Below are 27,265 nucleotides of genomic sequence, written 5' to 3'. Positions count from 1 at the left end.
ACTCCACACACACACACACCTCTGTGGGCAGGTTAAATGATTTCACATCAGCAAACAAACTCCGTCTTTTCATCCATTTTCAAGGCCCAGAATGTGATGACATGACACCTCGGGTCAAGTGGGTAAGTTTCTGTCTCACCTGCTGATGTGGCTACAAATATGACTCCGTTCACGCCTTCAATTAAAAAGTATCTGTAACTGGATATCTTGTCTGAATTCACACATTAAAGCTGCAACGATCAGTCGATTAATCACTTCACTATTTTGATAATTGATGCATCATTTCAGCCATTTTCTGAGTGAAAATGTGAAGCATCTGCCTCACACGTGTGACGCTCTGGTGCTTTTCTTTGTTGTACATCACAGGGAACTCATCAAAAACTGATCAGCAGGACAGATATTTGCAGAGATTGTGGTTTATACGACAATTACAGTTTATTTTCTCTTTAACTTGAAGAACCGTGCTTCTTTGAATAATTTCGACCTGGTCTGATTTAAGTCTTATCTTAAACACATAAATGCTGATGTGTCGACAAGCTTAGTAACGTATTTAGTTCTGCGGAACCCCTGACGGGATTTACATAGAGCAACAACTGTTCAGTGAGAAAACCTTTCTCCCAGGACGTGCGAGACTTTGATTCTCAGATTTCTATCGTCTCTCTTTTTACCTGTAGCTTTTTAATCTCTTTCTTGAGGTCTGCTTCATATTTCTCCTTCTGGTTGGCATTGGCTGCATTGTGAAGCTGCAGAGTGGATGAAAAAGAGGAGAGATCAAACAGGTGACAAGTTCTGGTCCAAAACACTATCAATCTGAAGTGGGAGAAAAAGCTATTATTGGCTATTATTATTAAGAAAATTATTAATGTCTGGGTTAAAAATATATCACACTGTATGGAATTAGGAAAAAATAACAAACACACGAGAGGTTAACAAGTGTTTATAAAGAAGTTTGCTCTAGCAGCAAAGGTCACATGATTAAATTGTGGGAGAAAAAGAAGTTAATAAGTCACAAAATAGACTAGAAATGTTAAAAGTAACAAATAGAACATGAACATTTCTGAGCGATTCAAGCCTCCAGAGAGTCGGTGGATTTCATCCTCTCAAACTCTGATGACAGGTGTAACTGCAGCAACATAATAAATACAGGACGTAATGAAGGAAACAGGGTGACTGGGATCTTTGGTAACTGAACCACTAATGACTTTCTGCCTCTTTATTAAGAGATCTACACTGTGGGCCTCCGGGCTGCTGTGAGCTCAGGTTTTAATAACAGCTGTATTCACTCAGTTTATTATAAGTATCATGAGGACTGAACATCCTGCTGTGGTAATGGCAGCGTTTATTTAACTATTATGACTGCAGACGCATTAGTCCCAGCTAAAGACACTGGAAAAATGAACCTTAGGGCAGGAAAATGATTCATTTATAGCAACAAAGTAAATTGTACAAACTGAACAAAGTGGTAGGATTAAAACAAAAACATTCACACAGTCCTGTTAACGGTCTGTTACTTGACAAATGTCCCATTCACAGTCCAAATTACGAGCATGTTGTCAGTGTTTACTCCCTGACTGACAGCAAATTATATGGCAATAATTTAATGATCGATGAATCGTTTTACTTAATTTCTTAAGAAAAAAATTGTTAAAAATAATTCTTGACAACTGTTGTCAGACCAGAAAAAGGGTGGGCGGTGAGCATTATTGACTATATTATTATTGTGTATACTGTCATCTGATCAAAACAATCATGTATGAAACAATAGTGAAAATAATCATTCGCAGAGCTGCAACGATCAGTCAATTAACAGATTAATCAATTAGTTGTTGGAAAGATCGGTTAAGTTGGTTTTCTGGTAAAGATGTCAAAATTTTGATGGTTCAAGGTTCTGAAATGTGAAAATCTGGTGCTTTTCTTTAATTTAACAGTATATTGAGCACTTTTGTGGTTTGGACTAATGGTCACACAAAACAAACTAATTTAATGACATCACACTGTGCTCGCTTTTAAACTGTTTTCTGATGACAAAATAATTGAGAAAATAATCAGCAGATTAATCGGTACTGAGGATAATCGTTATTTGCACAACATTACCTTTTGCCAGATGTCTTCAAACTGTTCTACTCCCTCCGCTACTTTTTTCAGACATCGATCTATTTCACCTGCAAGACGAGAAAAGCAGCAGAATAACAAAAGGCTTCAGTGAAATGAGTGAATATGAACACGTCATAACATCCAGGGTGAGTTTACAGAAGCAGATTAACTGATAATCTGGAGTAAAAAACAGGAAACATCTTTTTAAATTGTTCCATGGTTCAGATTTGAGAGTAAAAACAATCTTGGTAAAACAGTGAAGCTGCATTTTAGATCAGACACACAGGAAAACAATCACACCATAGAGCAGCGGGGCTTTAGCAAATTGTGGCTGACATCTCATGAAATATGCAAATCATCAAAAGGTGCATTAAACTTGTAAGTGAGAGGTCACACACACACACACACACACAAAATCTTATATCTGCCGCTCCATGATTGGTGGATGGCAGAGCAGTCGTAAACAGATGAGGGACTGACAGGAAGAGACAAGCTTTGCTATCACCACCACGTCCCAGATTGATGTTTTCCTCGCATCATGTGGCACAGATTAGTCGTTTGCTATTAAATGTAAACAGGAAAAAGGTTGTTTTTATGCTATTTTATCACGTCTGACCTGGATCACTCTGAGACTCAACAGAATTGATGGTTTTAGTGAAGAGTGAATCGAGAAAAAAAAATGGAAATCATCATTTCTGAATTCTGATATACTCTTATGTTAGAGCATCAAGAATTAGTCAAGGGACAGAAAACTAATCATATTTGGATAACTGTTTAATTGTTAAAGTGAGATTTCCTGTTTTATATCATATTAAACTGAAAATCTTTAGTTTGACTGAATCTCGGACAAAACAAGACAACTGAAGACGTCGTCCTGCGCACTGAGCAACTCAGACAGATATTCTTCACTATATTCTGACATTAAATAAACTAAATGATTAATTAAAAAAATAATTGTCAGATTAATAAATAAATAACAACAGTAATTGTTAGTTGTAGCTCTAACTCCTACATCTGATCGAATCTGATTCTTTACTATGTGACTGCAGTCTGAGCAGTAAAAGCGGAAACTGTTTGTTTTTTATGAACAGAGACAATCTGTCATAAACGTGACAAATATGAAGGATCGTAACAACAACATCTGCATACAAACATCACACATCTGCAATCTGCAGATCACAAAAGAAAAAATCCCAACTTCCTGTATTATACATTTCTCTGAGCTTGTAATCCTGATATTTTCGAGAGTGAAAGTAGCATAATGTGAATTTGTTACGTCGTCTCAGTCACAGTTTGTACACAATCGTCAGTTTGTTTCTGTGTATGAAAAGGTAGAAAGTTCAAAACAACAGCTGCTGAGAAGAGACAGACGCACCCAACCGATACATCTTATCACCAATATAAGACCCAGATGCACTCATCTGAATTCATGTTTAATTTATTTGTTTGGATTTTATTTGTAGTTTTCACTTTAAATAATTAATTACCAGTTAGACTGACTTTTAAATATTACAATATTGACTATCGCTGCCTGTAAATATATAAATATTATTATTCCTCTTTCACTCTTGATAGCAACACAGAAATTCAGAACTGGTCAGACTAATTAGGACAGTTTTAAACCTAATTTAAAACTGGACACGTCGGTGTTAAAGGGGCTATTTGTAACATGGTTTCTTGCCTGGAGCGGGTGGTGGTGATTGTCGCTTGACGAGAGCTTTGGCCATTGTTGCATTTACAACACAAAAAGTTATAATGTGCCCTCTGAGCGGTGCTATGGCCTCATGGCAGATTGGAGGCTACAGTGAGTCACTATCGGAAAGGGATGAGACGGGCCGTGGCTCTTTTTTTTTTTTGCAGCTAAATGACAAAATGACATTTTGAGATTCTGCAGAGCAGCAGACTGAAGACTATTCACAAGACTGAAAAACCCTTCCAGCGCTTTAAAAACAATGACAACCTCTTCCAACTTCAGCTCCTGCCTCAAACATCATCTCTACATCGTTCTGATTGATATTTAATCCACTGTGCGGTTACTGACAAAGAAACGAGGAGTGATGGGGAAAGATGCAACAACCAGCAGCGACGACAACGACCCAAGTTGTCTGACCTTAAACAGCCTCGATGTTAAGATACTGCTGCAACTGTGTTATTTTTAGATGAAAGTCCACCTCCTCTGTAATAATACATTACAATTTGACAGAGCTGAGCTGGTGCCTCCTGCGCTCCATCTTTTCTTCTGAATGAGGAGATTTAAGGGGAGATACGTGTGTGTATTGTTTTTAATATGACAGCCGCTCAGTGGGGGAAGTCACAGGAGCGCCATTTGAGGAAATGAGTGACGCTGACAGGAGAATCATCGAGGATGAATCCTGTCAAAAAAGTGTGTTTTCAGCCTGCGGTGACAAACGTCAGTTGAAAATAACATCAAAGTAAAGAACAGTGAGGAAAATGTTCTGCGGGACAGAGCGGAGCCTCGAGGTTTTCTGTCTTTACACAAAGCTCTGGGTCGGGTTACGAGGCTTGTTGTGGTGAGTGTTCAGATGCTGGGTGTCATCAGAGTACTGTGAACCGTTGGACATATCAGTCAATGTCAGCGTCACACTGTTTAAAGTTTTAAAATAAAAAGCAGTGAGAGAGAGAGGGGGGGGGGGGGAGGCAGAAGAGTCAGATCCTGACTCTTCTCAATAAAAACAAAGTGTGTCTGTCTGTGAAAGTGTGCCAGCATCATGAACTACTTTAGTACAGATGTCTGCCGACACACATGGACACAATGGCACGCTAAGCACAAAGAGGAAGTGTTAAAGCAAAACAGCAAAAGAAAACAAACACACACCTTCAACCAGAGGTGTGGTGTTGTGAAATTACTCATTTATTACTAATATAAATATGTATATATATATATATATATATATATATATATTATCAACAGATGAACTGCTCATTGACATAATCATTTGACAGGAGTGTCTCTTCTTCACTGTTCCACCTGTCCGCATCACAACATTACAATCCACCAAGCAGTCCTGCTCACTGGTTTGCATCGGCCTAAATGTCCTGATTCACAGAGATATTAGGAGCTTCTCTGACAAGAGTGTAACAAAATCTACCTTCATGACATAAAACTTATCAGAAACTTAATGTTTGAATCTTTAATATTCAGTTCAATGAACATTAATCACCTTGGTTGAAACACAAGACTATAACTACATGTTTGCTTGTCTGTGAGCAAGTTACATCCACCAGAGACCACAAGTATTTTTGACATTATATTCTTGCACTAATATATAGTATATCATAGTACATTCCTATTATTGTGAATGTGTAATGTGGTTTTATCTTTTTCATTCTAATGTGTTTAGAGATGCCACAATCGAATTTTTTTGCTGCCGATAATGATACTGATCATCTGTGTGTGAGATTGGCTGATCCACAGCCGATACCGATCACCTTTGTCATGCACTGCAGATGGCATATGTTATATCAGTCACACACACTGTAAAAGTTCCACACAGCTGACACGTTGAGTTGTTTTGGTGTCCTGTCGCGCGTCCAGCACAGTGAACAAGGTGGGAGGCGGGACTACACGACACAGCAGAGTGCTGCTCTCAGCCGCAGACACCAGAGTATTAAACACAGGTGATCGGTGACAAGGAGCATGAATGTCGATCTATCAATCACATATTTTTAATGGAAATCAGCCACTGATGAACGGTGTCGGATCAATCGAAGCATCCCTACCAGAGGTATCATGAGCTGCTCTGACACAGTATCAAGAGTGTAACAACAATCTACCTTCATAAAATAAAACTTGAAATGTTTGAATGTTTAATCTTCACTTCCATGTCTCTTGTTGAAACACAGGACTGTAACTACATTTGCATGTTTGCTTGCCTGTGAGCTACAGTTGGATGTTAAATGGACTGCACTTACATAGAGCTTTTCTAGTCTTATCGACCACTCAAAGCGCTTTACAATGGAAGCCACATTCACCCATTCACACACACAGTCATACAGCGCTTACTTCTACACACAGAGTGCTTCTATCATTCACACACACATTCACACACTAATGGCAACTATCAGGGACAATTTGGGGTTAAGTATCTTGCCCAAGGACAATTTAACCGAACCACCAACCTTCTGATTAGTGGACGACCCGCTCTACCCCCAGAGCCACAGCCGCCCGCACTTACGTTCATGTCTGACATTATATTCTTGCACTAATGTACAATGTACCATAGTATATTCTCACTACTTTAAAGTACATTATTCAGCACATAGTGTTGTGTAGTTATGGTTCTTTATTTATTCATTCTATTGTTGTTCAATCTTGATCTGTACTTGATCTTTGATCTGTACATTAACTTAAATTGTGCTTGACAGTTGTTGCATTAAGTCAACTAAGCCTATAGTGTGTACGTCCTTTAAAGGTTCCCTGATTTAAACTGGAGATTTTTCTCCTTTAATTCTGTTGAGCCAGTTGATGAACCCTTGAAAATGCAAGTTTCTTTTAAGCTAATCATGGTGCATTTTGTTGCGGGATAGGTTATAAAATGCAGTGCCTTTAGAGCAGAGATGCAGCCTGATATGGACGCAGAAAGAGACACTGAAAATCAGCGACTAACAAATTCATCTGAGGACAATCTGCACCGTTGCTCCTTTCAGTCTTTTCATCATGTGTTTTCATTTACGCCGAACACCGGAGGAGGTAGAACGTGGCACAAAAACTCTTGTGCAAGTGCATCATGTTGTACCTGAAGCTACAGGAAGCAAAATCAGATTTAATTCAGACTCCCTCTGGAGCCAAAAACCTCTAACCTGGCAGGATGACAGCTTACACAACTCAGTAAACAAGCTACTTGTGAGCGCATGTGACTTTTGTTTACAAGCCACAGCTCTCTTTTAACCCAAGCAGCGTGAAACTAAATGTGGAAATGCACCAAAGGATATTTGTCCACGTCAGGTTGCGAAGCAAAAGACACAATAACCAGGCAGCAGAAGGTGTGATCACACTTACGCTGCAAACATTTTTTAACTTATTTAGAGTGACACATAGGTGGAGCTGCTACGATGGGACTTTCCAATCACAGCAATATAAAATCACATCAACTGTGAAAAGCTCCTCTGTGATCTTGGCATTTCCTCTATTATAATTTGTGGTAAACCTCACCCACCTGGCACCTGATCCGACCACAACAAATCCTCGTGCACATATGCATCAGCTCAGCTGTTTGAAGACGCACACAAACACACACACACTCAGTCAGAAAGCTCACCTTGAAGTTTCCTTTTATCGGCCATGACTGATGACTAGGATGTTGTCTTCATGCCTTCTTTCACTGCAGAAAAAAAGAGACAAACAAATGTTTATTTGTGTATTTATCGTGTATTTAGACAGGGACAGTGCACATTCATTAACACTGCTGTATATTTTACAAAATGAGACAAAGAATTTAACACAAAAAAACATGCAAAGATAAAAAGAAACTGTCAAATCACAGTAAAAAAAAAGTGAAAAAATAAGATGAAGGCACTGATGGAAAGGTGGTGAAGAGGAAGGATGTGGGACATACAGAGAGAAATGTGGAGGCCATTTTCCTCTTTATTAGCAGGTAGCTGCCCTGTTGTAGTGTCTTTGAGCAACGCATGAACCCCTGTCAACTCCAGAGCTCAGCAGTTAAGTTTGACCTTTATCCTCCCCAATGCCTCTACAGGAATCTGAAGCTGTAACTAAATTAAACATCCTGACGATTCTTCTTTCATGTATCTGTGTTGTTACATTTATTTCAGGTGTAATTTCAGGCAACTGATTTGGTGGACTTACTTCGCTTAAACCTGCCTGCTCAGCTTCTACGTCAGCTAATAATTTTTTGTTTTTCAACAACTTTCAGAGAACAAGTCTGAACCTGCTGCATGTGACGCCATTTCATGCGTGTAGCCATGCTGGGTTCTGATGAGATGAATTTAAACTGCACCCTATCAGCTGATGTAAATCATGGATGTTGTGAATTTATTGAAGGGCTGATTCCAAGTTGGTAAAATAACAGGATTGCCTGAGCTTCATGGCCAACAAATCTTTTATTGAATCTTTCATTCCTCTGCTTTAATATTGATCTACTGCCCATCATGTTAAAATGAGATCTTTTTTCATTTTTGATAACTTGAGTGCTCGAGCCTCAGCCTGCTGCTGGTGTTACACTGTATTTTGTGACCCATCAGATTCTGTGACCTGTAGCAGTACCACAATGAATGTTGAGTGCAATGTGCATGCAGAAAATCTGCTGACTGCTGAAGCAGAATTAATATTATTTCAACTGTTTTGTTTTTACTTTAATGTCTATGGCTACTGCATCTGGAGCACAGCCTCCAAGTGATGAGAAAATGATGTTTTCCCTCGAAGCAAAAGGAAACATGAGTCAGGACAGGGTTAATGAGCGTCACAGAGCACTGACAAAATATGATGTGAAAGCCTTACAGACGTTAAACAAAGTAATATCTCTGTGGTTTAGATACGTTACTGAGTAAAATAAAAACATTTAAAAAGGGCTTTTTGTAATGTGGCCTTTTCCCAGGAGCTCAACAAGAGCTTCGGCCATTGTTGCGTTTACAAGACAAGAGGTTATAATACATCCTCTGAGCGGCGCTGCATCTTCAGGGCAGATTGGAGGCTAAAGTGAGTTGCTATCAGAAAATGATGAGACGGGCCGGGACGTGATAGAGACGAGAGTTATTGGCGATGCTTTCCACCTCTGGAGACAGCTGTTGGTGGGTAAAACAAAAGTAAAGTTTGATGCTGAATTCACAATGTTATTTTTTTAGACTTGTGAGTAAGCAACAGCTGTTAATGCTAATGTTAGCTATTTAGCATTAGCAAAACTTAGAAATTACAAAAGCTCTTAAAAAGTTGTCTTCTTTCCCCACTAAACTAACTACCTAAAAGTAGGGATAAGGGATTCGAAAAGGGTCAGATATGATTCACATCATTTTATACTCATCAAATCATTAAGTGACCTATGGTTGGGGGCATCGTCATCTTGTTTCTCCACACATTTTTCAGGTTTTTCCTTTAAATTTTCACCTCATGTCTAGTCAAGCTTAACATAAATAAAACTAGTTTAGTCATAATAATTTCAACTGAACATGCAACTATAAATTACAAGTTTTACATAAAAAATGATCTAAAACTTTTCATTTGATTCACCAGAACAGCCGCTAAAACATAAAATGTGACAATATTGTACGTGGTTTACAGAACAGCTTACTTAATTGTTGAACTACATATCATATTTAATACTAACTCGAGAACATCTACTGCAAAGCTGAGCAGATAAAAACTGATATTATCTCAAGAGTTATCTTTTGTATGTGATTCATGACCTTAACATGTGTCTTATTGTAGGGCCTACAACAGAGAACGGCAGGTCTCAAATGAGGTGTTTAATGTTTCCTTTCTCCACTGTAAAAATGTAAATATAGACCTTTACTAAAGAAGTAAAGAAGTTCTGCTCGACTTTTCCTTCTCTAGTGCATCTGATCCACCGAGCAACACTTAAAATTGGAATTTCACAGGCATAAGTTCGGCTTGGATCCTCTCGACCCAAAAAGCAACTAAGTTGCATTCAAAGTCACACAGAGTATGTTTGTTGATGGGAAGAGGAGCACACGCTGAGAAGACATTTTAAACATGCAGTCTGAGGTGAGGGACAATATGCCATCTCAGCTTTAAGGCACAAACTGGCAGCAGGTCAACAGTGGAGCCAGTTATCACATTGGGACACAGGCCATTAAACAAAGGCATTTCTGACCATGCTGCAGCTGCAGAAATCTAGAGTCCATAACGCTGTCCTGACACATACCCTGAGGAAAACTACTGGTTACAGAAGAACAAATAAAACGCCTCAGTTCAGCTAAAGGTGTTATCATTGTTATCTTTGGTTCCCAACTGGTGGCCTTGGGTCCATCAGTGGTCCTTGCCGGATGACTATTTTGGCTGTAGCTTTATCTATTATCCATTTTTTGGTTAACTTAACACTTCTATAATTATATACACCAACAGAAATCCTCTGATGCATTTTATATATGTTTATCAAGGAGCAGCTGACTGTCTAATCTGAATATGATCAGGAGCGCTCAAAAGGAAATACCAGTAATTTTAAAATTGCTTCTTTACTACTGACTACACCTAGTTTTGACTCACACGGAGTAATTCTTAACATTATGCTTTAAGATTTTCTTAATTTCCTGTGTTTTTGAAAGTGCAACTTGCTAGTTTATTATCTGTCATTGTTTCCTGCCTTGGGTAACAGCACTGAGATAACAATATGTGGATGCAACAGTAAGTTTAAGTGGCTTTATACATGGACCTGATATCAAAACACTCAACTGAAGGACACATAACCGTGAAATAAAAACACCAACTGCGTCTCATGAAGGTTTCACATTACTGTCTGTGTCTTTTGTGTAAGAATACATTTCAGACCTTATGTGCAGATATCAGCAGGGATATTGTGAGGGGGAACCTGCACCACTGAATCTGACTTCATGAATACTGATGTTATTTAAATATCTGTGTCAATCAGAGGAAAAGCCACAACATGATACTATATATTTCTACTTACTAATCCCATTTTTTCATATTAGGATATCATGTCTTGTATTTCATTTTACTCAAATCTGTCTGTGATTACTTGAGAGGAAACACTTGAATTTACTTTACTTAAATACACCCTGCTAAAATGCAGTCTTATACAAAGGTGTTTTTTTGTGTTGCATTAAGATATGTTTTTGAAATTGTATCCACCCCACACATGTCAGTGAGTGTAGACTAAATATTAGGAAGGGTACAACACAAGGGTAGGGTTTACTGCAGGGCTGTTGTATCAGACTGTATTAGTTTTAGCTACAGCACCACAAACTGTGAAACTGAAATCAAAAACAGTTTAAACAAACAAAAAACAACTTTATAACTTTCATAAAGTTGGGATATATTGCCAGGTTTTAGCTAGTTACTATTGATATTGGTCTTTCTGTGGCTTTTGTTGACAAGAAAAATACAGAATATTGCCAAACCTATTCTTTAATTTTGATCATATGGAGGTGTCCTGCTGGCCTCGGGTGCGAGATGTTGCCCATGTGATTGCAACGTCCCTGGTTTATGTTGTGTTATCTCTCCTTTCTCGCTTTACTTTAACTTCTTTCCTGTTGCTGTCAAACAAAGCTAAAAATGTCAAAAATACATAAAGATATGAAAAAAATTGTGTTCATATCACCCTGATTTTTGTGATACTGGTATCAATAATGTGCTAGATAACATTGCAATAAACCATAAAGAAATGTAGCAATTAATTATTCTACTCCAAAGTAAAACCTAAACTACTTTTTGATTGTGTCAACAAACATATGTTTATATTTATATTTTATGTTTATGAGTTGATTATTTGTTTTGCTAGTTTGACTGTGCTATTTCACACATAAACTGAGAAATAAACTTGAAACTAAGACATCAAACTCTGGCTCACAGTTTATATACATGTTATATTTTGGTAACTACACTATATATTGATTAACACGACTTTAATATAAACAAAAACTTGTCTATATTGGCTTGATCATATCTTTTCCAAACAGGTGCTCAGATCTGTATCAACTGAGGACACTTTCACAGCCTGTTCCTTCGGTATTTTACAGTCAAATCGAAAAACTACACATAAACAACCGAGCAGTGTTTTTGTACTGAGGGTCACACATTCGTTATCCGGGGATGTTTATAAACAACGCGGGTATCATTGGTGCCAACTGCAGCCCGCGGGCAAAAACCTCCGAGCGGATACACTTCAAAAACAAACTCCATACTCCGCTTACACACCGCGGCTCTGCACAAGAAGTTGTGTTTCCCCGTTTTAGGAGCAAAAACACGGACTCCAGCAGCGTGGAGAGCTGCAGTTTCCCACCGGCTGCGCTGTTTGATGTGGGAGACACAATTTGGAAAGAAGAGAGAGGCGGAGAGAAAGGGGGGGACGGCACAGAAATCCATCACCTTTGGCTCTGCAGCCCACTTACCTGGATGTTTCCGAGTTACGATTCCTTTCCTCAGTCGCCCCACTCTGGTAAATCTTCAGCGATTCAGTATAAAGGCTTATTTTCTAAAAATTTTCACAATTCTTCTCGCTAAACAATCACTCCGCACATCCAAGATGGCTACCAGGAACACCTCCTCCTCCTCCGATGCCCTGTTGGACACGAGTCCCGCCCACCTCGCTTGTGATTGGCCCGCTGCGGCCGCTCCCGCACTTCTATTCGATGAAGCCTGCTGTCCGTCAAGAGAGTCTGGTTTTACTACTTCCCGTACAACTCGCACTAGGATTGGACAGATGGCAAAGGTGAAAGCCCCCCCAGACCCCCCTTCTGCTGCCGCGTTGTGCTCTGGGAAGTTGAGTTTATCCCTGCATGATTTTACGTCAAAATGATGTGTTTATCTGACAAGGTTATCGCTTTTCTGTTTTTACTTACAAGGCAGAATGTCCTGCTAATAATTAAAATTCTCAATTAATTACTTGACTGTTTGTTTTCACATCAAGTCAAATCAAGCTTTATTGTCATTTCAACCATACATTATCACACGTCTGGCAGAATGAAAAGACAATAAAATGATAAATACACTTACTACACAAATTACAGGAAAACAATAAATACACTACAATAAATATGACACATTATGACATAATAGAAATACAAGGACCGAGTGTACTGTGAAAAACGAAGTGCCTTGTTCCAGAAGAGGTAGCACAGAATTTAACAGTAAATAAAAGTGACCTGTGCCAGATGATGTAATACAGATGTGCAATACAGTGAGTGAGTGGTTTGGAGTGATCCAGGTCTATATAGGTCTATGTGTTTGTGTTTGTGTGCATGTTGTATTTGCGGTCAGCAGTTTTATTGCACATGGGATGAAGCTGCTGCTGCTCTTTTTCACGGTTACATTAATTTCATAAATCATAGATAGGTCTGTAACTCCGCTTGGCTTTAGAGTAAAACAATCCACTGTTATATTTAAATTAATTGTTTGGAGGTTTCATTTATCACAATTTTTTTCCAACAACAAAAACGTTACACTGTAAAATAAACATGTATTTAGGTTACTTCATTTCTACATATTCTGTATTAAATGTATGTATTTTTACTTTTTACCTACCTTCAACCGGACTTCCCTGAACTAGTAATGAATGGATGAATGAACAAGTCGTCCAGTGACCTGTGACTGTGACCTCCAGTCCTGATGCCTGTAAAAACACACTGTCAGCAACACTGTGATGTTTCCAACGTCCTCTCATCCTCCTAGGAAAGACCGATGTCATTCCCATGTGGAGCCATAATGAGGTGACTGAAGAAAATATAAGTTTCATAATTGGCTGTTTGGTTTTGAACCTGCAGTCACTGACCCTCATTATGATTCATGAAAATCACCTATCTATGTTGGATGTCACTGTGATTGATGAAAACAGCCAGTTATATTCAGATCAGATTTTAAAGGCTTCACTGTGCAGATGCTCCACTGACCCCCCATAGGTCGTAGGATCACGTGCTGACCCAGTATCAGTGTATTTCTTAATGCATACAAAATACAGATGGCACCTGTTTGAATACATTTACATGAAATTAGCATATCAATAGATTCCAAATGCAATGCAAGTCTTATTTCAACAGTATTATTCTCACCATATGGCCAAAAGTATGAGGACACCTGAAGATTACACTCATATGTGACTGTTGAACATTTCATTACAAAGCCATCGGCATTAATCTGTTGCCACAACAGCCTCCACTCTTCTGATTGAATCCTGGCAGGGATTTGCTCCCATTCAGCCACATGAGCATTAGTGAGGTCCAGCACTGATGTTAGGTGATAAGTCCTGGCTCACAGTCAGTGCTGTTAGATGGGGTGAAGGTCAGAGGTCTCTGCAGACCATGAGTTCTTCCCACAACAAACTGGGAAAACCATTTCTTTATGGACCTGGCTTTGTTTGCCGGGGCGTGGTCAGGTTCAGACAATGAAGGGACAAACACAAACTGCTGCCACAAAGTTGGAAGAACACGACTGTCTAAAATATGAGATGAAGCAAATACTATTGAGATTTCTTCACAGGAACAAACTGACCTAGACCAAAAGGGAAAAAACAACCCAGATCAATTGTATTTGGACAGGGATGTCCACATAGGCTTGGCCCTAGACTGTATCCACTTGAAAATGTGTTTATGTACTTAATAATGAGTCTCTGTGTTTACATAAATATGTGTTTACATGTATAAATATATTTCTTGAAAAGCTTTCCTGCAGTTTCAAGCCAGACACAGAGACTCATTCTGCATTAAAATGTCTGTTCAATAAGTACTACAAATACTTCATCTGTCCAGGGGTTCAATATGTGGAACTACGTACCCACAGAAGTACAAAAAAAAAACAAAACAACAAAAACAGCTTTTCTAAGTGATCAGTCATGAAAGCTCAATTTGTTTCATGGTAATTTTACTATGTTACTGTGTTTTACATATTTGGATAAAGGCCCATCTAAATAAATAATAAAAACAAAAAATAAAAGTTGAAAATCTCTTTAAAATAAATGAATACATAAAAATATAGCACATCCCAAGATTCATAGTGTTTTGGTTCCAAATTCTAATTTCAGAAACCATCAATCAGAGCTCTCTGATCCTCTATCGCTGCAGTTTGTCTTAACTGACATGTTGCATTCCTCCTTTCTTCCACTGGAGGGCGCTGCAATCCGTAAACTACTATTAATGATATCATTGAACACAGCCGTATCTGTATAATAAATGAGACATTTTCAGTCTCATTGCTTTTTTATGATCTCAGGTCATAAACAATTACTTCAACATGTAAATTGTTTGAATGAATCAACTGTTTAAATCCCTGTATGTTGAGGAATACAGTCATACTATTAACTTCTTTCAAGAGTTTTCTCAATGGGAGCATAAGCTTGTTGCTTGAAATGTGAAATCAGATCAGAGAAGTCAGTGTCGTTATTTCTCATGTTCTCATTTGAATGCTGGACTCAAAAGGCCATATTCATTCTTTCATTTTCACTCTTCACTCTTTGGTCATTTCATGAATCAAGTCCTGGCTGCACAAAACCACCAAAACAATCGTACATTTAAAGTCATTTACTTTGTCTCATTATATGACATTTTAAACTTTTTGATATCATACAATTGAAAACACTACAGCATCATTCTGTCCAACTTAAATTAAATAAATAACTTAGGCACAAGATGTATGAAAAAACAATTATCCCTTTCAATGATGCATATTAATGTTTCACAAAATAGTCACTTATAAACTACAAAATACTGTGTCAAAATACATAATCATACATAAATAATAAATATTCCTCTCTCATCTAATAGAAAAACAAAAAGAAAAAGAAAAGAGGGCCAGTCATGTCAGGGATCTGTAAATACTCATATAGAACAGAACAAAAATATTATTTCACATCTTAAACAGTTTTTGTCCAAAATAAACAAATTTACTCATTTAGCACTTCGACACCTGCTCTGTAAAATGTCAGCAGGCGTGAAAATCAGTCATCTTCTGTTAATATTATGTGACGTCCAGTAACTTTAGACTACAAGAAAAAAAACCAACAAAAAAGAAAAAACCTCCTTACCAATCTAAACAGCTGAACAAAAAATAAAAATGAAAAAGAAAGATATTTATATAAGTCAAGCAGCTTGTTGGCAATGATTCTGTACACCGTATCAATCCTGCAATTTAGCATCTAATCTCCTCACTTAAAGCAAAAGATTATTAAATAAACATTCTGCATGTTTAGTGTAGAAACCTCTCGTCCCGGTCAGTTTCTGAACCTGTAGGAGATGGGAAGCAGTTTGTGAGTCTTCTTCATGGCCTGGACCTTTGCATGCGTCTGCTCGTCCATGGTCTTGTAGCACCGCCGGGCGTAATCCAACAGCTTCTCCTTTGATGCCTCGAACTCTCCGACTTCTATCACCTACACGAACATCAGCACACTTCATCAATGTGGGAAGTTCAATCAGTTTAGCTATAACCCTGGGACTGAGAGCATCCACCTTAAAAGATATTTCTGAACAGTTCCATGTCTCTGCTGCCACTTGGTGGTCAACAAAAGCCACATAACAACACATGACAACAAATAACCACATTGTGATAATTTGTTTTTGTGCAGCACCCTGTAAATTACAGAACAGTCTGTGGAGACAGATTTGGCACCAGATTTTGTGAGAACAAAACAACACTGACCATAGCTCCATATTTAACAGTTTCTTTGTTTTATTTGAAGTATTGACCCATAAGAAGATATATTTGTGGTTTTAAGAACCAAAAACCATCTCAGTGTAGTTTTATATCTCCTCTCTCAGGCTTCTCTCTGGAGCTCGAGTAACAACAGGTTGCTAAGCCAATCAGAGGAGAGGAGGCTCCAAGCCTCTCTGTTTTCTGAGTGATCCTGATTTCAGGTAAACACTCAGAGAAACCAAATCGTGCAAGGTTGGATGGTGGGTCCAGGTGGGCCATGGGGGGAAAGCTGAGGGCAGTGACTGCTTTGTTGTGACATCACAAAGTTACAGAAGTCCTGACGGCTGGTTTTAAGGCTCAGTTTCTGAATACAGGCTGTGTGCATTTCTCTGTGGACTGAGGCTTTGATACTTTCACAGTATTAATATAGAACCTAGACCTGCTTTATAATCAAACATGAACATTTTCATTTTCTCAACTGAACTGTTAAACAGAGTTGAACTGTGTCTACCTGAACTGAATAGTATTGAATTTTGTTCATTGCTTTTGTCAAAAGCAATGTACAAATTAGGCACAAACCAAGTCACAGGTAAGGTTGAAGATGCATGGAGCAAAGCATACATTAGCATTAATTTTGTATTGCTGGATAAACTAAATGCCTACAACATGGGAAAAGTTTTGAAATTGTCGCCATCTGTTTTCAACTGTGTTAACACACCACTACCAGATCTGCTCCCCAACATAAAAGAAAGAGTGCATCTCAGTGTGTATTGTTATACATTACACATGCATGTGTCAAAAAAAGTAATACATGTTTGGGAAAATGAGAACAGGATATAAAGGAGGCTTTATAAGAAGAGTTCAGACCTTCTCTGGAGCCACCAGCAGCAGCTCTGCGATGGGGGAGGTGGAGGCCATGGTGTTCCGGTCGACTCCGTGGATCTGGAAGGCTCGGGACATGCTCCGCACCCTCTGGTAGGTGGACAGGATCTTCTTATAACGAATCAAAACGCCGTCTGGGTCTTTAACTGGGGGGAGATGAGGAAGGGGGGAGATGAGGAAGAGCGGAGGGGGAATTTTCAGGTCCGAGAGTCACGGGGGAATTTAATTGAGCTTTGGTGAAATTTCAACAAAGGAAGATGGACACTGTCGGCATGGATTACTACATCACCACATAATACAGTATCTATACAGCACTCACCTCTCTGTCTCTCCCTCCCATGGGTGATCCTAAAGATCCTCCTCATCTTCATCCTCGGCTCTCCGCTGGCTCGTCCTCGCCCCTTCTTCTTTGACCCCTTCTCTACAGACGAGTCATCTTCTTCCTCCTCCTCCTCCTCTTCCTCCACGTACTCGTCCTCAGTGTAGTAATTGTCTTCTTCCAGGTGAAACTCCTGCTTGACTACAGCCGTGGAAAAGTCACGCAGAGTTAAATATTTCTGTGACAAAATGATGTGGGAAAAAGACAGTTAAAGTAATTCCTCACCAGGGATGGCGGTGCTGCGGCGAGACCGAGGTCCCGGTCCCTGCAGGCGTTTGAGGGTCATTCCAGATCTGGTGGTCATGGGGGAGGGGGGCGAGGGAGAGCTAGAAGGCTGGACCTTCATGCTCCGCTGGGTGTCTCCACACCACTCTGATAATAATCAGAATACAATTAAAAAGTGATTATTTGCCTGTGAATAAAAAGAAAAAGCTGAAAAAAAGAAAATAGTGCGAGATCCAGATTGATATTTCTATATCATCACGCATCGTGTTGCTTTTGAGGATGCCAAAGGGTTTTATACGTTTTCCCTTCATATTCCATTCTCCTGATGAATCACATGACTCGACACCTCACCCTCTGGAGTCCTCAGGCTGACGATGAAGCGGTCCAGCTGACAGCGCAGGAAGTTGCGTTCCTCCTCCAGCTCCTCGATGCGCTTCTGCAGCCAGGCGTTCTTCTCCAGGGCCACGTACAGGTGAGCCCGCAGGTTAGAGACCAGGATGAAAGGGCTGTACGGAGAGTGAGGAAGCTCCGGCGCCATGGGCTCTGCAGGAGGAGGAGGAGGAGGAGGAGGAAGTATTCAGAGACATGAAAGAGAGAATAGAAAGTGAGATGAAAAGTAGAAAATGTAAAAAAAAACAAAAAAAACAACTAAATTACAGAAGAAGAAATCATCCCATTTTGTTACTGATACATAATAAATACGGTCACGTGTAGTAGATGTGGCGTACCGTCCATCATCTGCTGGCCCTGGTTCAGGTGATAGGCAGGTGGTCTCTCGATACTCTCCTCCAGGGGAAAAGAGACCTCATAGGCGTCCAGATACAAACCTCCTCCTCCTGCAGATGAAGACGACGACTGGGGCATGTAGTCCTCTGACAAACAAAACAACAGAGAATTAGACTCTGCAAAGCAACTACGTCTGATACAATTAAATATTATTTTCACCATCGTTGTTTGATGATTCTTTTTTTTAGTTAGCTAATGTAAAATAAAGTCTATGACTCAGTGTTTTATAGCAGATGTGGGTCAATTCGCCTGCACAATCATCAAAAAAAACGTATTAATAATCGACTTATTAAATTAGAGCTGCAACCATTAGTCGACAGAGGGAAAATGAATCAGCAACTTTCACTCATTTTAATGCAAAAATGTCAAATTATTTCTGCTTCCAGGTTTTCATTCTCATGAGGATTTGCTGCTTGTCTCCATCATATAAATGAAAGATGTTTTTAGTTTTGGTCCAAACAAGTACTGACAGGATGTCGCTTTGGGTTCACAAAGGAACATTAATCAATAATCAAAGCAATGATAAGCTGCAGCGCTGAATTAAAGTGATCATGGAACAAGTTGTGTTCCACCTCTGCACCCTGTGAAATGTCCAAAAAACAGTGGGAGATATGACGTCTTCAGGTCTTTTGTTTTGTCCTTCTCACAGTCTAGAAGCCAGAGACATTAAATCCCCAGTGAGATAAAAACAGAGTAAAGTAGAAAAACTTCACATTTGAGAAAGTTGTATTAAAAAAACTGATATGTTTTCATTGCAAATCAATATTTTAGAAAATGAATCAACATCATAGGAGCTGTAGATGAAATAATTACTGTTGACTCAGTGATTGTTTCAGCTCTAATAACAGATAATAATAAAGTTAATAAAGCAATGATTCATTGGGATCAACCATAAATACTTATGGTACTTAAAATAAATACTTAAAATACATGGAAATAAAACAACAAAACAGAACATCAGTAAAATAGTCATAACATAGAAAACAAGCGTTTAAAACTAAATGACATTTTAGAGCATAAAAACAAAGCCTACAACTGATTGGCCCATCAATAAAGAAGACTGAAGATGAAGGAGTCTAAAAATAATTTGAACCTTATTTCGGATCCTGACCTCCACAACCTCACACTCCGATGTCATAATCAATTACAGATATTGTCAATAGAAAAACACACATATAGACAAACATCGCATTTGCTGATTACTGCACGTGAAATGTTGGGCTATTTGAATGCACTGAGTCATTCAGTAGGTTTAGATGCACAAGGTGTATGCGACACGTAAACGTAGCTGTTACCTGGCGGGTTAGTATCGTCTCTGCTGGTTGGAGGATTCATGACTCGGATGTTTGAGATGGACTCGCTATTATTTGTATTATTCGGTCGCTCTGTGTTCAGTTATACTTCTGTAATACGGCCTGAAACGACCCACAGCTGCTGCTCCACAGCCGAGGAAAGACACTCTCCGCTGCAATTACCTGATTATAAGTGGCGTCAACAGGTGCACCGCGCTCTGGTTTGTTTGGTTCACACATGCGCAGAAAGGAGGTGTCCCCTCACCTTTGACCAAACATCGCTTCAAGCTGACTTGATTTTTTTTCTTTTCAACTTTATTCACAAATACACAGTATTAACAGATTTAATCTGTTAAGTGTCAATACAGGTAGAATGAAAAAAGAAAGACGCACATTTAACTTTAACCTCAAAATAATATATTAATTATATATTATATAATAATATGAGGCTTTTTGTTTTTAGCTTTGCAGCAACTTTGTCAGGGAGTCCAAAAATAGTTTAAAATCTTTCATAAAGTTTCTTTCCATTATCCATTACTATTAGATGACCTCTGAGACACTCAGCTGTAATTTATTGTTGCAGAAAATGATATCAGAGCATTCAAAAACATGATATCTGTGATTTTAAGGGATAACCAAGCATCAGCCCAGAGTTGCCAAACAAACAGGCCACAAGAAAAGAAAACAAACTAGTCAAAGCTTTTGTTCATGAAATCAACAACAGATATGTGTGATCGTTATAAAATCAGCCTTGAACTGAAAGCTTTTCTGAGTACAGTTTTATCTATCCTAAAAAATAAGATCACCAAAAACACTTTGTTGAATTTTCCTCCAAAGACTTTATACATGTAAAAACGATTTACATTTCTTCACAACCGAAGTGTTCAACATTAAGGACAATCAGTCTTTTAAAAAAATTACAAAAATAGACAGCAACAATAGAGAAAAAACTATTAAATAAAGTAAAAAAATCAATGAATGAATGAATAAATAAAATTTTGTATTTTCAACAATGTAATTGTAATATTCAATCGTGCATGTGCTCTTTTTCTTTTTATGATATTTCAAAGAGTTTATAATAAACAACAGAAAGCACAACGACACACTCTCTTTGTTTTTATGGAATTTCAGAGACTTTTGTCTAAATATGTAAAATCATGGTGGAAAGAAAAGAAGAAGAAGAAGAAGAAGAAGAAGCTCTGACCGGAAGTTTGTCACGTGAGGGCGGGGCGCAGGTAGGTAAGAACACTGAGGAAGGTAAAACGCGGAAGCACAGAGAAGGTCCGCGGTGAAAACTTCAGGAAAACGTAAAACTGGAGGTTTATATGCTGCCGAACGAACAACAATAACAAGTGAGTGAAAGCGGAAGAGTTAACGGGGTGAAATGAAATGTTTGGTTTAAGTGAAGTACAGGTGAAGAAGATAGCTTCACCTGCTCCGGGTCTGGTTCACTAACGCTGGCTCAGCAGTGATTTCGTCTTCTTCATGGACAGAAATGAGAAATAACTTCTGTTTCTTTGAAAAACTGCACCGTGAAATCAAACTTACTTAAATTTATATTATAATGTAATTTTTTTTTTTGAAGATAAACAGATAAACACACAAACACACAGTTGATATAAAGAAGTAAACGTTAATCAGAAAACCATAAACAAGGCTGTAAGTTAAAAGAAACTATGTGTGGAAGTGGAAACATGAACAAATACCTGAAGATCTTAAAAACATCCAAAACATATAATGACAGAAGCCTGTTTATGTCTGGGCTAATGCATCAGCTGTTTCAATATAAATATAAATAATTTTGTGCAGTTATTCAAGTTACTTTTGTCTTTATTTTTCATTAAACCATCCCTCATTAGTTTGAATTGGTTTAATGCTAATCAATGCTAATCTCTCCTATCTTAATCTCTCCATTGTCACAACTGTACAAACAAACTGAATTAACAAGTAAACATGCATCTTTAATTTTCTCAAAATACCATAATCACTTTGCAAAGCTTTCACTAACAGTATTTTTATTATGTGTTTATTTAAAATGTTACTGTATGTTACTCTACTGCTGTCTTTTGCTTTTTATTTGTTGTTGTTTGTTAGCGCATTAGCTAACACGTTGAGAGACACTCCACTGCAGGAGCTGACTAAATCATACGCATCTTTCAGAGGGGGAAATTATATTGTTTTAGATACAATAAATAGTTTGTCAACCAACAGTGATAGCCATTAATGCAAATGATATGAAAATGTAAAACTGTAGATTAAAACAAACTTGTAACTCCAGGCTTTCTGCTCAGTTCCACTATTCTATTGAAAGTGACCTGTAGAACTTACATTCTCATAGTTCAAGGCAATTCATTTTTCACCCTTTCCTTGTTTTCTTCAATTCTCCTTCCTTTTCTTATTCTCATTTCTAAGTCTTTCATTCCTCTGTTTTATACCCCAAAAATACTCTTCCTCCACAAATCTTTCCTTCCTTTCTCACTCCTCACCATATACTATTTCAAATTTTTCTCCTGTTTCTATTCTTATTTTATTTCTTTTGAGCTGCTGTGTCAAATTTGAATTTCGTCTATGGGGGATCAATAAAGGTACATCTTATTTATCTTATCTTAAATTATCTTATCTTGTCTTGTCTTATCTTAAATTATCTTAAATTATCTTTATCTTATCTCCTAATGTCATGCTTGACATTGTGAACCTGTTCTTGAAGAGAAAGATAAGAGGTCAGATCAGCTTTATAATGCATTCACTTTGTGTTTTTTCCTGCTCATATTTTGGTACAAGCGGTTGTTTTTTCTTGATCTAGGAATGTATCACTTATTGGACGTGTCAAATATGTCAGACATTAAAAAGCTATCAGTAAAGGCTAACTGTTAAATATTCATAACGGTGAACCCAAGCGCATATTTTGTACTATTTTACATTTTCATGCCAGAAATAACTGGAAACTGTGTTCCTCTCAGAATTTGCACCAACATCAGAGTAAACATACATATAATAGAGACTTAACGTCACGGTAAGTCAGGTTATGCAGTCATATAAAGTAACTAACATCATACTGACAGCATCAAATGAGCATATTTCTATGTTTCAATAAGCCAATATCAATCTGATATTGCAGCAAATCAGTATTTTAATGGGACTTTTAGTGATGCCGAGCAGCTGTAGTTTTCATGTGTTTCTGTTTTACCTGCAGTTCCTCTCACGATGGGCCTGTGTAACGGCCTGTCCCACTGTAAACTGGCTCTGGCCTTTGCCGTGTTGATGGATTTACTGGGTGGAGCCGCTCTGCTGGTGGGAGTCTTCGCCCGTCTGGAAATCAAAGGACAGGACTATGGAGACTTACTGGTCTATACTGGTATGTTTGTGTTGGTTTTAACTTGGAATCAGAACTAAAAGTGGGTTTCACTCCCTACTGCTTTATAAAACTGCATCTGTGTTAAATTCGCCAAAAATTTAAAAGTAATGGATGCAGTGATTTGTTGATGAAGTGATCAATCAACAGAAAGCTGGTGAATACTTTCAGTCATTTTTAAGCACAAATATCAAACATTACTATTAAATATTAATACAGCTTCTCAACTCTGATGACTTTCGGATTTTCTTTGTCTGATGTGATAATAAACTGAATATCTTTCAGTTTTGGACTGCTGGTCAGACAAAACAAGCATTTTGAAGACGTTGCCTTGGGCTTTAGGAAATTGTGAGAGGCATTTTTGTGACATTTTCTAAGATTAAAAAAATGAAGTGAGAATAATCTGCGGATTAATTGATAATGAAAAAGACAGAAGCAACACAAATGAGAAAACAAATACATATAAAAGAAAAGCATATACAAGTTAATAAAATAATGAAAATAACACATTACATAAATCTTTATAGGTATGGTATTTATTCTGAACATTAGCTTTCTAATTCTAATGGAACTACAACTTCATGAGACAAGTACAGAGTGGTAAGTTTCACTAAATGTGCTGAAGCAGCTGTAAAACATAATGCTATTTTTTATGTTTTCATGCCAACAAATTTTCTGTATGTATGTGAATTTAGAAGACGTAATGAATAGAGCTGACAGGGTTCATCCAAATTTGATCTGAAACTATTTTGTAAATCAATTAATTGTTTAAAATCATAAAAATGCCAAACAGCTTCTTGCATGTGCAGATTTAATGCTTTTCTTTGTCGTACATGACAGTAAACTAAATGTTTTGGATCATTGGATGTACAAAACATGACATTTGCAGATGTTACCTCGGCCTCTGAGAAACAATGACAGGCATTTTTCATTATTTCAGACAAAACAGCTAACTGATTAATCAAAAAAACATGATCTGTATACTAATTGGTAAAGAAAATAATGTGACGTAATGATGTGACCTCTGTTCAGGAGCCCTGTTCGTGCTGATGTCTCTGGCCGGATGGGTGTTGTGGTACAGCGGCAACATCGAGGGCCTGACAGCCAAGAAGGAGCTGGGACACATCGGCAGCGCCGTCGACCGACTCGCTCGCAACCTCAGCCGCAAGATCCGCAGCTACAAGAGCTACCACTGAGAGAGGAAGTCGTGGATACATTTCACTTTAAAAGTCTGGTTGTAGGTACCTGTGTTTGTCAGTATTAATATGAGAAACAGACAATGAATCAAACTGTGCTACTAAAAACTTTAGTGTTACAAGCATGTCAGAAACATTTCAACTGTAGAAGTGTTGTTGTGTTACAAAATCATAATGTTACTGTTTCATTGGTTTCATGAGTTATATTTTTTATTCTTGTAGCATTTGAATGTGACTCATTGAAAACAGCAGTGGACTCTTTATGGATTTCAATAAAAGCCATTTTATACATCAGACATGTCTGCTTTATCAACAATATAAGATCATCTCTCTCTTCACAAGTGTAAGCTTTAATACATTTTAATTAAAAATTAAGAAAAAGAATGAGAGAGCAACACAAGTAGATTATATAGTGTATCAGTAGATGTAGCATGTTTATGTTACATGATATACTGTATATTGATTCATATATTACTATATGCTCTAATCCTTTAGTGTTTTAATGTATTATATGTTTCATATTTACTTCTTTAACATGTATTTCACACCTGTGATATAGGTGCATTATATATCATATTCATATTAAATACCTATATTAACACATATTTATTATATCCTGTACATTACTCAAGAATATCAGGAGACTATACCATTGCTTTAAATAATAATTAATATCTCTTTGCTCTGTAGCATTAAAAATTAAAATGAGCATTTCTTAAAATATTAATGCACTGTTACTTTTTTTTTACTCAATTTAAAAATTAGGAAAAAAATAATAATTGTGCCATGTGCAGAGGTCAGTAACTAATGTTTGTAAATGCCTCAATTACTGTTTAATTTTTTTAATTATTTTTTTCTGTTTTTAATTTCATGAAGTAAACGGGTAACAGTGCATTAACATTTGTAGAGAGGCTCATTTTAATGTCTGTTTTATACAGGGTTGTATTTACTTCTTTTCATTTAAAAAAATCTATAACCAGCACTGACCTCTACTGGTGACAAATGAGAATTACAGCAACATCAGTGGTATATCTTTTTATCTGTGATCAAAGATTTTTAGCAGATACATGATCATATATCACTCACATTTATTTTACTCGAGAATGAGGCTTTTTGTAGCTAAAATATGATGCAACACAAATTTCCAAACTAGCTCTATGCCCCATCATGCTCTAAAGCAGAGCAGACTAAGTGCAAAGTGAATGTTGGCAGCCAGCTCCTTTAAATTGGATTACAAAGGAATCTGTCAGATTTCTTTTTTTTGTTTTTTGTTTTGTGGCACAGGCTGATTAATGAACTCTTCCTGAACTCACAAGCAACAAAAAAACAAAAAACGACATTCATAAAAAGCAAAGAAGAAAGAAGAGCGTATTAAGGGAACTGACCTGAGGGCAGATTTTCCCTCCATCAGCTAATCTGATTACCAAGTCTAAAATCTGATTTCAGACCTTCTTTGATGCCTGACAAATAAGTGGCAGCTGAATCCTTCTGGTCTCCGATTTGTAATCCCTTTTTCCTTGTTCTGACATTATGGAGTCATAGAAGTGCCATAAAAAAGAATTAAGGAAAAAAAATTGGAAATATAAAGACAAATAACCAAATATAAAAGAATAATTCTAAGCATTTTCATTTATTTTCACATTTTTGTTCATTTATTTTTTTTAATCTATCCACGTTTTTAACATAGCTTTATTGTTTTTTAATTTTTGCATATAAATGATTTTTTCTGTAAATTAATTTTTCTTTAAATTTTTATATATTATTATTAATTAATTTATTTTATTGCTTTATATCTCCTTATTCTTTCCCTATTGCTTTAGACAACTTGCCAGACTTTTTTTTTTTTTTTTTTTTTACTTTTTATTTGAATTTTTATCAATATTAAACAAAACACAACACAAGTATACACACGGAACAAGTTCATCAGACAGGGTCATCTACAGAAAAACACGATGGCAGGGTTTGTAAAGAACAAAGGGTTGGCAGAAGTCAGGCTGAAGGGTTAGCTCTAGAGTTTTTAAGGAACCCACAGTCCTCCATTAAAATCCACAGAGACACAAAATACTTTCCCTCCGTACAGTCCTCAAGGTCACCAGTATAATTAAAAAAAATAGTAATAATAATAATAATTAAAAAAAAAAAAAAAAAAAACAAGAAAAAAACATAATAAATATAAATTAAATAAATATGTATACAGAGAGAAAAGAAATATACATATACAGATTTCAACCCTAAATATACATTCAGTGGTAAGGTTACCCCTTATCCATGTAGTCCCTCCATTTCCACCAACACTGGTCAGCCCCCTCAGTATTGTGTCTCAGGGAAAATGTTAACCTTTCCATATTGTGAATTTCTTCAACTATTCCTCAACTTGCCGGACTTTACTTGGGTTACTCTGATATTGAGCCGCAACAATGTGGTAAACCAACTGGATTAAATCTGGACAACAGTTTGAGAATTATTTGCCACAATTTTTACCAGTATTAGATGTTGCCTGAACTCACCTCTGTCAGGTTATTGACAAGTTGGCAGTTATGAAGATGTTGGTGGTGTTAGTGAGCTCCACAGCTCCGTGAGCATCGGTACATAAACCCCCTCCACCCACCATTCAAAGATCTTCTGGTGAGCAGGGTATTCCCCTGCAGACAGAGTTAGTAGTAGCAGTAATAGGATTATGAGGACAGGTAACCTATGATGAAGTCTCAAATTCAAACTGTCCTGACTGACTTATTGTAGTCTGACAGGTTTTATACGGATAAAGTCGTT

General features: G+C 37.5%; 3 protein-coding genes across 4 annotated transcripts in view; 1 reads left to right on the top strand and 2 right to left on the bottom strand.

The window, feature by feature from the left end:
- cnot3b (CCR4-NOT transcription complex, subunit 3b) overlaps window positions 1-12,296 on the bottom strand; it is a 34,450-nt gene extending 22,154 nt beyond the window's left edge. For both annotated transcript variants that reach the window (XM_056399536.1, XM_056399537.1), the window contains exons 1-4: window positions 12,157-12,296; window positions 7,374-7,436; window positions 2,095-2,162; window positions 669-743 (exon numbers count right to left, since the gene is read on the bottom strand). In XM_056399536.1, coding sequence (XP_056255511.1) covers window positions 669-743; window positions 2,095-2,162; window positions 7,374-7,398 — 168 coding nt within the window. In that variant the 5' untranslated portion in view covers window positions 7,399-7,436; window positions 12,157-12,296. The remainder of the gene's footprint in view (window positions 1-668; window positions 744-2,094; window positions 2,163-7,373; window positions 7,437-12,156) is intronic.
- A 2,965-nt stretch (window positions 12,297-15,261) lies between these two features.
- On the bottom strand, window positions 15,262-20,200 carry ccdc106b (coiled-coil domain containing 106b). The gene is made up of 7 exons (XM_056399542.1): window positions 19,952-20,200; window positions 18,599-18,742; window positions 18,222-18,413; window positions 17,871-18,017; window positions 17,586-17,786; window positions 17,252-17,412; window positions 15,262-16,121 (listed from the first exon to the last, which is right to left on the bottom strand). Exons 1-7 carry the CDS (start codon window positions 19,989-19,991, stop codon window positions 15,966-15,968), a joined length of 1,041 nt encoding a protein of 346 aa, XP_056255517.1. The 5' UTR covers window positions 19,992-20,200; the 3' UTR covers window positions 15,262-15,965.
- Window positions 20,201-21,156: 956 nt separating this feature from the next.
- Window positions 21,157-24,790, top strand: tmem238a (transmembrane protein 238a). The gene is made up of 3 exons (XM_056398684.1): window positions 21,157-21,300; window positions 23,142-23,303; window positions 24,333-24,790. Exons 2-3 carry the CDS (start codon window positions 23,153-23,155, stop codon window positions 24,494-24,496), a joined length of 315 nt encoding a protein of 104 aa, XP_056254659.1. The 5' UTR covers window positions 21,157-21,300; window positions 23,142-23,152; the 3' UTR covers window positions 24,497-24,790.
- The last annotated feature ends 2,475 nt before the right edge of the window (window positions 24,791-27,265 follow it).

Source organism: Seriola aureovittata, chromosome 16 (assembly GCF_021018895.1).
Source record: "Seriola aureovittata isolate HTS-2021-v1 ecotype China chromosome 16, ASM2101889v1, whole genome shotgun sequence".
In the NCBI taxonomy this organism is placed as follows: Eukaryota; Metazoa; Chordata; class Actinopteri; order Carangiformes; family Carangidae; genus Seriola; species Seriola aureovittata.
The sequence above is the reverse complement of the archived record's forward strand: the minus strand, read 5'-3'. Positions and strand labels throughout refer to the sequence as shown.

Coding starts and splice junctions, on each gene's coding strand:
- ccdc106b (XM_056399542.1), bottom strand. CDS start 19,991: ATGAATCCTCCAACCAGCAGAGACGATACTAACCCGCCAG. Junction 18,018..18,221: donor CAGCCTGAGGACTCCAGAGG/GTGAGGTGTCGA, acceptor GATTATTATCAG/AGTGGTGTGGAGACACCCAG. Junction 17,787..17,870: donor CCGCAGCACCGCCATCCCTG/GTGAGGAATTAC, acceptor CCACGGCTGTAG/TCAAGCAGGAGTTTCACCTG.
- tmem238a (XM_056398684.1), top strand. CDS start 23,153: ATGGGCCTGTGTAACGGCCTGTCCCACTGTAAACTGGCTCTGGCCTTT. Junction 23,304..24,332: donor AGACTTACTGGTCTATACTG/GTATGTTTGTGT, acceptor ACCTCTGTTCAG/GAGCCCTGTTCGTGCTGATG.